General features: G+C 44.8%; 1 protein-coding gene and 1 pseudogene across 1 annotated transcript; both read right to left on the reverse strand.

The window, feature by feature from the left end:
• Window positions 1–2,816, reverse strand: LOC133921254 (NEP1-interacting protein-like 2). The gene is made up of 5 exons (XM_062366056.1): window positions 2,430–2,816; window positions 2,132–2,310; window positions 1,663–1,746; window positions 1,221–1,385; window positions 1–342 (listed from the first exon to the last, which is right to left on the reverse strand). The coding sequence occupies exons 1-5, from the start codon at window positions 2,554–2,556 to the stop codon at window positions 220–222; spliced, it is 678 nt and encodes a 225-aa protein (XP_062222040.1). The 5' UTR covers window positions 2,557–2,816; the 3' UTR covers window positions 1–219.
• Window positions 2,817–10,228: 7,412 nt separating this feature from the next.
• Window positions 10,229–10,809, reverse strand: LOC133920802 (uncharacterized protein At5g39570-like; annotated as a pseudogene).
• Window positions 10,810–11,668: the final 859 nt, after the last annotated feature.

Consider the following 11,668-nt stretch of genomic DNA (forward strand, 5'->3'; position numbering starts at 1 on the left):
TGAGCTTTCACATCGATTTTATTTCATTTCACATTGTAACTGGGTGTAAGAAACAAAAGTCGGACAGTCATTTGTACAGAGCCGTTTTTTGTGGTAGTAAAACAGGCAGATTCCACTAATTTACATCGCTTGATGTATCTCTATCCGCAGTGTAAGAAAACATTTCGCCCAACTAATTTCTTTCATCTACGCCAGGAACTTGCAAGCAGGATACCTATCTTACACATCTTGCCTACATACAGGGCATGACCCATGATCAACGAGCCATTTGTCCACACAAGGCTGGTGAAAAGTGTGAGAGCAATTGGGCAACCTCCTTGCTGTTTCACCGGCTACAATGTCCTGCAATAAGTACACTATTAGGTCGGCGTTGAGAAGAAATTAAAACTGCATAAAGCAGATACCAACCACATTGCATTTAGTAGCAAGCAAAATTTGGTGTGCAAATAGCAAACTGTAGCTGTAAGCAGACTCATAGGGGTTGCTGCATCTCTGTACATTTCGTATCAGTCATATGACATATCCCATGCATTTATTATCCAACCATAGTGCTCTGAACTTGCATGACACAGTTATCAGTCCCAGAATGAGCTCATTTTTCTGGTTGAACAACATAGTTCGGAAAAGTTACTGGTTGATTATCACTGATATCCAGATTTTTCTACAAGGACATCCCATTGGTAAACTAGCCGGTCTACCTAGTTCAAGTACTAAACTATATCCACCGATAACTGACTAGTTTACAGTGGTCCTTGCATGTAAGCACATACATCTCACAATATTCTTTGAACAAAATGAAAGGTAAAAATTCATCAGGATTAATGAACCATAGCAGTCATCAAACGAGGTACTCCTAATTGTCTTCCAATCGAGTATCGCAATCTGCCATGTAACTTAGGGCAAAATTCAATGACCAGTGTGAAGAACATCATCACTAACCAGCTGGAGGCTCAAAGCAACCACCTACCGGTAAGTACTCCAGTACCAAATTTCAGAACAATGATGAGGACACTAGTTGTCATTGTTTTTTCTTAACAAATATTACAAGTATATATAAATGAGAAAAACAATAACATGGTTGCTAAGTGTTGATATGTTGTACGGAACATATTTTCAGAATAGTCTTTTTTAACTCTTATTATTGTTTTTGACCAAAACAGAGAGCAGATTGTGCAAGAAAGGTTTCATTGACAACATGAAGTGTGCTTCCATATTTATACCTGTAGACAGATAGGGCAAGACAGGATTTCACCAAATGAATCCCGAATTTGGTCAGTGACCACATAATGTGGTAATTTTTTCATTGACTCTCGCGAAAGCCCTTTGGATGAAATGCCTCCAAAGATGTCATATAGATCATCATGACCGAAACCTGATATGCTGACCTGTCAGTGAAGCATATATATAAATTTCAGTAGAAACACACAAAGCAACAGATGATGGGATTCCCATTAATTGTGCCTAAAACATTTTTGTATGTAGCATTAGCCATTCAATTTCAATGACATCGACACCACAGATAGAATAATTGAAAAGAGGCTTAGACAAAAGTCACTATAACACTGTCGCCTCCCCATTCTGTGGCAAACACAATGATGAATTCATTATCATAATTTGTGTAGGAGTTTTTTTGCTGTCGAAATCAAAATTAGTGCTACTGACCTGCCAGCGATATGATGAATATGCTGAAGGTGTAAATTGCCCTTGCACAAATCGGGCGTGAAGGAGCTGCTCAATGAAATCGGCCTGCACCCCAAACCAAGAATTTTCTTAAAAGAGCATGTCTAGAAAATAGCGACAGTTACCATTGTAAAATCATATTTAGGATCTAGACCTCAAACGACCTAGCAGTAGTGTAAGTGAAATCAAGCTTATGAACTAACAGTCACAATCTCACAGATACATGATGACGTCATGCCCTTGAGAGAGACATCGTTCACACCAATAATACCCAAAGTATGCATCATAATTTAATTCGATAAGTTATCAATTCACAAACTGTCATGTTAATAAAACAATATGCAAGATTATTTGGAAAAAAAAAACATTATGCAAGTTGAAAGTCTACGCAGATGTATCATCTGAAACTGAAAGCAAACATGCTAGACACCAAGGGCGTTGAAGGACTGACCATGGAAGTTGCGCCGTGCGAGCCCATCCGGTCTGAGCCCCAATAAGCGCGAGAAGCCTCAAGAACCTCGATGGAGAGGACAGCTCCAGCGAACGCCCCCAGTCCAGCTCCCCGAAGAACACCGCTGTCCGAAGCTCTGCCCGCCACCGCGCCTGTGACTGCTCCGGTCAAGGCTCCAGCTTTACACGCCGCAGACACCACAAAGCCACGTCGAAATCAGAAGGCGATCAAACCTTTTTCATAAACGAACTAGCAGGGCAAGAAGCGACACGCGCGCGAGAGAAGCGGTTGCTAGTACCGAGAGCGAAGATGCCGGTGAGGGCGCCGGAGAAGACACCGGCGAGCAGCCTGGGGAGGTACAGCGCCACGCCGCGCTCGTCCAGCCCGTCCTCGTCGGGCGGGGCCGCCTCGGCAACAATCTCCATCGCGACAAGGCCTCCACGAGGAGGTGGCAATACGGCGAGCTCTCTCTCTCCCTCTACCTTTCCACGTACTGGCGTGGCGTTTATAATTGGCGCCTCGTTGGTGTGGCGGGGAAGGAAAGGGAAGGGAGGGTAGCCGAAGGCCGAAGGCGAGAGGCTCCCCGGGAGAGCAGGGCGAAGCGGTTCTGCTGCCGTGAAGGCTGACGAGACGGGCTTTTGCTTTAGCAGGCGGCTTGTGAAATGATGTTTGTTTGGTCGCCCTCTGCTCGTGGTTTCCGTGGCTTTTCCGTACCTTTCTCCTGTCCCTCGAGTTTGGGGAGAGGTTTTTTTGGGAACTATTCAAGCACACTGCAGGACACAACGCGGGATTGCGATCTTTTGCCAATTTCTTTCGCACCCCTTACAATGATTGGACGAGAGATTTGTATATTTCTATCTGCATTATATATATATATATATATATATATATATATATATATATATATATATATATATATATATATATATATATATACTGCTATAAAATGTATACGTTAGGTCAGATTTAATCAATCTTTACCGTTCATTCGAGTTGATCAAACACTCATTATATAAAATTAGATATCTATTTCTCCTTTATAAATACATTTAACTCCCATTATTTACATTTCGTACCTAGCCGTTCAATATTTACATTCTATATATTCTAAAAATAGACTCAATCTCATATTATTTGTCTTCTATACATAAACATCTAATATTTACGTTTTATATATTTATCGTCGGATTTCTCTAGAGGATACGTCGCCTACTACACTTCATCTACCTGTCAAGTTTCTTCGGATAACATATCCTAAATTGATTTTACATGTGTAAAACACATGTGCAATTACTAATTTTACTTAAAAATCCACACCATCCTGTCACTCGGCTGTGAAGGAAAGGACTTGGAGGTTGAAGACGTGGACGACATGATTTTTTGCATTGCCTAGCACGAGTTATTAGTTACAAACCTGGACGGTCGACCATGCGTTAGGGACGAGCTCTGCCCATCGTCACCGTGAGAGCTCTCACTAGCAAAAAAGAAACAGCTGTTTAGCCCAGAGGTTACGACCATTTTCTGGTTCTGCCTGCTCCCTCACTGGGCACGGCTGCTTGGTTGATACGATTGCCACAACGTTGTGTATTCCTACGCAAACGCAGAACGTACACGAGCATGAAAACAAAAGGAAGCTCAACATTTTTTTAATCGATCTGGACAATCAACTACCTAGATGCAACAGATCAAACATGAACAGTGTTCGACCATGTGTGCTCTTTAATCGTGGAGACAAAGACAGAGCTATCCATGCGGCGCATTGAATTTTCGGTTCAAGAATACTTCTCGAACTGCCGAGCTGCTACTGCTGCTATTTTCCGAGATGGCGACCACGAGTCCTCTTCAGTGGAGAGGCGCCCCTTCGCTCCCAACAGCGGAGCGGCACGCGGTCGCTCTCACGTATTCGCGCGCGCATCTGCAGATTTGGGGCCGACGGGCCGTGTCCCCCGTGCCGGGCTGCCGGCGCTGGCCATTTTCGAGTGCCCGGACGTCTCTCTGGTGTCAGCGTGCCGAGCGTCCGCAGTGGCATCAGCGTCGGCCCGGGAAGACCGCGCGACCGGACGGATTGGCACGTTCTTCAGGTTATTGTAACAAGAGTTGTTATTTGTTAAACATATTACTAAAGTCCATGGTAAAACATGGGATAAGAGACGCTCTCAAGGTGATTGGACTACAAGATTATTGAACAGGAAACGATGAGCAGACTCCAATTTCTCGGTGCCATTTTTTTGACGCAGTATCCGTGATTCCTGGCTCATTTTTTAGTTTTGTTTTAGTTAGAGATTGTGAAAAATAGTTTATAAATTATAGATTGTGAAAAGTTTAATTATTATAATCTGAATTATAAAAGATGGTAGCTATTTGACAATTTAAATTCTAAGGTGAGTGGATTGTTACTTTTGGATGTTTATTGCCTGTAATGTCCTCATATTTTGGATGGATCACATGCTTATGATCGGTGGGGTCTATATGGTGATGAGACAAAGGAGAGACCAAAGAATAAGGTACGTTGGCTTCTGTTCATGCGGCTCAAAGAGAAAGGAGATAGACCGGAGTGAGAGAGGGGGAGGAGGCTAAAGAGAAAGGAGGTGAGAGGGGAGGAAGAGGGAGGCGCGGGAGGGAGAGAGAGGGGGTGGCGGGATCCGATAGAGCTTGTCGGCAGGGAGGGGGTTCAGCCGAGTGACGGCGCACGTGGGACGTCGCGACGGCGGCCATCAAGATGGCGAGCGACACTACATAGTGCTTCGGTGGTTGCATAGGCTGAACAATGGTGATCGAGATGACCGGGCAAGAGGAGCTCGTGCACAGGAGCGGTGGCAGCGCGATGAGGAGTGACAGGCGGGTAATTTTGATGAATAATTCGTGAAAAAGTCTAAAAAAACTGAAATCCAACAATTGGATAATTAAAATCTAAAGCTAAAGTAATCTATTTGTTTTAATTTAAGATTGTAGAAGTTAGAATCCACAATCTTTTTAATGAATAGGGCTTAGCCAAACTCTGACAAGAATACACAAACAAAGATCGAAGAAGATTCTGGAAAGCATGGGAAGCGTTTAAATGCGATGTGTATGTGTTCCTGCGATGGTTTGTTAGCAAGATCCGACTACCGGTCACATCAACACTGTTAACGAATATAATTTTCATGGTACCAAGATGTGAAAAATAATATTTTTGTTCAACTGTAGCTCAAAAATTAAATAAAGTACTGATGCCGTAGAGTGAAAATATTTTTATGGCACTGTAGCACGAAAAATGGCCTGCAGCTAAGGTACTTTTTTAATCACTTTTGCTTCTTTGTGAGGTTAAAAAATAGCTAATGATCGAATTTATGTACGAAACCTTCTCGGACAGTTATTTGATATTTGTTGGTCATAGATTTTCAGCTTGAACACATATAAGAGCTCTATAATTTGAACTAGCAAATTTTGAAGAAGGATAAGTGACGACAGACGGGACTCGAGTTAGAATGGAATTTGAACCTCGGATACTATATAAATAAATATAAATTGGGTGCTTGTTTAGGGCTAGGGTCAATGGTCATTGTAGGCACTTGTTCATCCCCTAAGTATTTGTATTTTCTCAATCTATTAATGCCGATGTTGGGCCTATTTTATTTTCGAAGTCGAGCACAACAGAAAATGATAATCAGTATGTACAATAAGTCAAAAAAAATATTGCATGGGGATTCAATCTCCTAGGTGGCTAAGCATTGCCGGCAAGTACCCAAGGTTATGGTGCGCCGCGGTAAGTTTGTGAAAGCTTCGATTTTACCTCTGGAATGAAAGAAATCAAGAGTGAAAACCTAAGCTCAAGTGTAATCAAGTTTGGAGAGGAAAATAGTTGAGACAGACCCGGCTTAAGTGTGACCGAGGCCCTCAATGGAGACGTGGGAACCTCTAGAGGAGGTGTCCAAACTTCGGGAAATAAATCTTGTGTCTCCTCTCTTGTATCCTTGTTCTTAAGTTCTTGCTCAACATTTATGCATATTGCTTGATCCACTTACTCGTGTGAAATTAATTATAGAGTCTCCATAGATCTACTTGGAATCATTATTTGGAGCACACGACTTCACTTGGTTTGAGGTAGAACTCCTTAGGCGTCTTTTAATTCCAGTTTCGAGTTCATTCTCTGTTGAACTTGAATGTTCCAGATTTAACCCGGAAGGTCCGGATTCTGTATAATCATATTTGAACCCGGAGGCTCCGGATTGAACCAGAAACCTCCGATGAACAATGTTTTTTGGATTTTCAACTAGAGTTTTCTTACATATATTTTGTTAATTTTGAATAGTCTTTATGACCCAATGGTTGTAACTTTTACATTTATTTAGGTGATTATGCACTAGTTCAGCCTAGCATATTTAAGATTTTCACTTTGAAAAATATGTTAGTTTATTTTCCACTGCAAGTTTAGCCCAACGGTAAAGGTTGATGAATTTTTGTAAAAATGCCTATTCATCATCCCTCCTCTAGGCAACATCATTGTCCTTTTAGCTACATTATCGTTACCACCGATGTACGACCCCAGTGAGCTTTGCTACCCTCACTCATTGTGAAAGACGTATGTGTTACAATGACAGGGAATGATTCAAAATAGCCTGACTTCAAAAGGGTTAAAGCTAGTTCGTTATACATCCGCTCGCCCCTCGAGACCTCGAAACTGGCAGATGAGGGAGTTCTATTAGGGAAACATCCTAGTCCTGAGATATTTAGACAATGTCCAGCAGCGATATTATAGCAATTATAGTCCCAGCTAACACATCGCATGTAAAGAAGTGAAAGGGCGAAAATATCCTCGTATGCACATGATTTTAACATAATATCTTAGGAGCAGACTAGTAATTTTCTCTACCCCTTCTCTCTATAAAACAAGCCCCACAGAGGTAGACCATGAGAGACCAGATTTTCCCCCTATTACATAGACACACACACACTCTCTCTCCATCCTCTCCAAAAAAGCACCTTACGCCATCTTCAAGTTTGAGCCCTCCTTAGTGAGCAGGACTCTCAACGTGTTCTGTTGGGACATATTTTTTGTGCGCTAACCGATGGATTCTGCCATTTTCAGCTGCATTTTGATTTTTGACTCCCTTCATTATGAACATATAAACTATAACTCAGTTGCGTATTATTTTATTTGTTCCAAGAGAATTGCAAGTATACAATGGATGCACAGTCCCTCTCAAAACAAGAAGTTGCGAAGTAACCAGAGCAGCAGAAAAGTGGGGAAAAATGAAAAAATGAAAGGAAATGAGAGGTGCCATTTGGGAAGAAAAATTGTACCCCGGGCTACTTACTCCTTTCGATCATAAATATTTAACATTTTAATTAAGATCTAATTAAAATTTTAAATTTTAACCATCAATAATTTTTAAAATATTTAGCTTGAAAATATAAAAATTATACATGTAGATTTATCTTGAAAATACTTTCATAATATTATATTTTTATTAGATATTATAACTCTATTCTAATAGAAAATAATGATTAAAATTGTATGTGGAATATTGTAAAAAATCAAAGGCAAAATTTGCTACAGGACACAACTAAAGCGTGGTTTTTGTCAGAGGACACGATTTTTTTTAATGTATGCTGTCGGACACTACTAAAATACGGTTATTTACCGAAACACATTCTAGCCATTAAAGTACTACATCCTATGATTTGGATGAGAGAAATTTTTGTAAATGACACTAGATGCCCTCAGCTCACCGCGTGCCCCCTCTCATCTCCACCTCCGCTCTGATTGAGAGTCGTCGTCGCCCCTACTAAGAGCCATCGCCACCCTGAGCGTGAGCCATCGTCACCCTTCGCAAGATGTGCTACTGCCCACCCTAGAGGCTATAGCCCAACCGGCCTCCCAACGCCCTGTGGTCGGGTTGCACCCTGGTGGCCGAGCCTTGTGCCGCGCTGAGGTGGTGTTGTCGCCTAGTGGGCAAGCTCTGTTGTGCGTGTTCCTATGGTTTCTGCCGAGCACATCCGTCTTAAGGCCTGCGTCACGTAGTTTCTGACACCACCTTGTGTCGTGTTACTGTCCGGCTAGGCCGTGTTCCAATTGCCGCCGATGCTAACTCCCGCTGTGCGCTCAAGGTGCTCGCCCACGTCCTCTCCACCGATCGAGCTCACCACAGCCTTCCAAGGCCCTTCTGCCGTTGACCTACTACAGAGGAGATCGTCAGGAGCCCCTGAAACCTTGGACGCCATCCATTTTCCCTCTCCCCACTGGAAGCGACGGCCTTTCTTCTCGACCTTCGACCAAAGGACCGCATGCGCCGCCGCCAAATTCATCCTCCATAGTGAGCCATCATCCAATCCCACTCTCCCACATCCTCCTCACCCCTTGATGTATCCCCTTGACCCTATATCGTCCTGGATCTCCAACTCACCGAGTCGCACTGGCCATTTCTCCATCTGCCGACCTCCATGGCCGCTGTGAGCCGCCTCACCGTCGATCGGCCACTCTGAGCCATCCCCGACCGAGCCGAGGCCACGAAGAGCCTCCCCATGCTCCATGCATGCCAATGCCCGCAGCCATTTGGCTCGAGCTCGATGACGGCCGGCCCTCCGCCATGCGACCTCTCTCCATCGTGGTTCCTCACCATTGTCGTCCGTGCTCTGGTAGGGCCTATCGGCCGAATTCCCCCTGGTTAAGTTCACCTTTGTGTGCTCAACGCGTTGCTGCCCTCCTTCGGCTGAGCTATGGCTCAGCTCCACATCAATCCATGGTCGTTGTGAGCTTTGCCGTCGACTAGCCACTCTGAGCCATTCCGGACCGAGTTGAGGCTGCGAAGAGCCTCCCCACGCTCTATGGATGCTAATGCCCGCGACCGTTTGGCTCGAGCTCGCGACGGCCGGCCCTCCACCATGCGAGAAGAACATTTGGAGGGGATGAGGAAAGGAGAAGAGAAAAAAGAGTAAGAGGTAGAAGATAAATCTGACATGCGGGCCTAAGGGCAAAAATGACATTTGATTCTGTTTCAAAGCGGATATTAATATTTTAATGCCCGTGATGTCCTCTAGCAAATATCCATATTTCTAGAGTGTCCATCAGCTTATATATAAAAAAATCATGTCTTACAGCAAAAGTCACACTTTAGTTGTGTCCTATAGCAATTTTTCCCAAAATCAAATACGTTATGTATTTTTGACCGTAGAAAGTAGTAGTAGATGCCATGGGAATACACAACGGTCATGAGACTGCATGGCTAATCATCGTAATCGTGGTGGCGAAGGTTGTTCTTCTTGTAATGCTTCTTCTTGTCGTCATCTGAGTCGTCGTCATCGTCATACTTTTTTTCTTCTCAAATACGTAGGAGAACTATGCATCTTTGTATTAAGAAGAAAAATAGAGACGATTTTACACGACGCCTATTGGGGAAAGTAGCATACATAGATAGGAGAACCTGAGCTAAAATATTACATGAGCAGTATCAATGGGTACAACAATAGCAGTTGCAATCTATATGATAGAGCCATATGTCTGCAGCTGCACCATGACGATGGATAGTCTTTTGGCTCTTGCCTCACACCAGGTAGCGATGTCTTTGTTGATGAGGGCCATCAGGGAGTCTAAAGAGATGCGATGGTTATTGAAAACAATATCATTACACGATTGCTAAATTCTCTGGCAGATTAAGAGGACTAGTGAATCCAAACCCTTGCAAAGTTGCTCGGTGGCGCGCTGTCAAAGGTCAAGCCACCAAGTGAGGAGCCCAGGCTCGATTGCATGAGTATGAATCCTTAGAGACCACCACCATATCTCCTGCACCAAGGTGCAATGAAGTAACAAGTGGTCTACGATTTCCGGTAATGGAGAGCAATACGTGCAAGAGTCATCGGATTGGAGCTCGTGCTTACTTCTCCACGCCGCCGTCCAAAGCATGCCATGCAAATCCATCCAAACGAAAAATTTGACCTTAGGTGGCACCTAAGTTTCCAAATCAAAATTGTTGTCATCGTTATCATCAGAGTCGTCGTCGTCACCCTACAAGGCACCACATCAATCATCAGTAAACCGTTAACGCGGGAACAAAGTTAGTTAAGATTATTTCCGGTTCGAGCCCACGTTAGCCCAAAAAGGCCCATCAGGCCTAGTATCTAAAAGTTGAGGCCCAATGGCGTGTTCTCACATGCTTCTTGCGGCCGTAGCTGGGGCCTATCGTCGCCGCCGCCGCCATGGTACTTGGGCCGGTCGTCCCCGTACGCCGACTTCGGCTTCCAGTACGGCTGCTCGTTGCCATCCCCGTAAGCTGCTTCGGCTTCCGGTACGCCTGCTCATCATCGTCGTCGTGTCCCTTCCTCTCGTAGCCATACGCAGCAGCCACAGAGCCGTGGGGCTCCTCCTCATGTGGCTGCGGCCGCCTCCTGTACCCACCGTCACCGTGTCCTGCCAACCCGTAGGCCTCCTCGGCATGCGGCCTCCTACGGTGGTCAGCCGCATCGTAGCCCTCATCAGCGTTGAGCTCGTGCCTCCGTCCGCCATGCTGCTGGCACTGGGGGTGGTCGCATGAGGAGGAAGAGGAGGAGGAGGAGATGGGGTAGCAGGTTTCCTCGGAGGGTGGGAGGGCCCGGCCGAAGGTGAGGGCGATGTCGTAGCCGCCGCCGTAGGGGGTGGGGTCGTACTCGTCAAAGTCAGCCACCTCGTCGGCCATGCCGCCTCCCCAGAAGACGCTCGCCATCGCGCTAGCGGTCGGTCGATGCGGCGAAGGCGGCGTTCGCTCTCGGGGTGATCAGTCGGTCTGGCTCCGGGGTTGGATAGACGTGGGGTTAATTAGAGCATCTCAATAGCCTTCTAATTTTACTCTCCATAGTTAAATTTTTTAAAAAATTTATTTTAAAAATCATCTCTAATAACTTTTCAATCCTAAAATCACCTCTCTGGCTATCTATTCGTAGGTCGCTCCCTATCTGCCCCCGAACCACTAAATACGCGCCATCGTCTCTCACTGATGCCACCATCCTCCTCCTTGTCGTTGTGCTTTCGCTTGTGTGAGGTAGAGGCGAAGGCGGTGCCTTGGTGTTCTTGGACCTGACGCCACAATAGCTAGTAGCAGTGGTCGTAGAGGACGTCCTCCGTGTCATGAGCCAAGTTCGTGAGCTCCTCGATCCACAACTTGACGAAGCTATCCCAGATCTCTCACTCCCTGGCGTCGTCGAGCATGACTTGGACTTGCCGCAACAACTGCTCCAACCCCTGCAGATCCTTGGAAACAGTGGACCGCCCACTGGCGATGTGAGGAGGCCAAGAAATCGCTGGCAGGCTCAGGACGAGGCCAAGAAACCACCAGATACTTCCAGAGAGAATGAAGGAAGAGGAGAAATCGAGTGTTGGGTGAAGAGGAAACAGGAAAGAGAAAGAGAAAAGGTAGGGATGACAGGTTAGATCTATCTGTCGGTGCATATAAGAGAAAATATAGTAAATATGGTATTAAAAGTTTGTTGGAGAGAAAGAAATTTTAGAGATTAAATTTTATCGAAAAGGCTCCCTATATGATAATATAGGAAGTAAATTTTAAAAAATCTTATAAGATGCCGCGC

This window comes from Phragmites australis, chromosome 6, assembly GCF_958298935.1.
Source record: "Phragmites australis chromosome 6, lpPhrAust1.1, whole genome shotgun sequence".
Lineage (NCBI taxonomy): Eukaryota > Viridiplantae > Streptophyta > Magnoliopsida > Poales > Poaceae > Phragmites > Phragmites australis.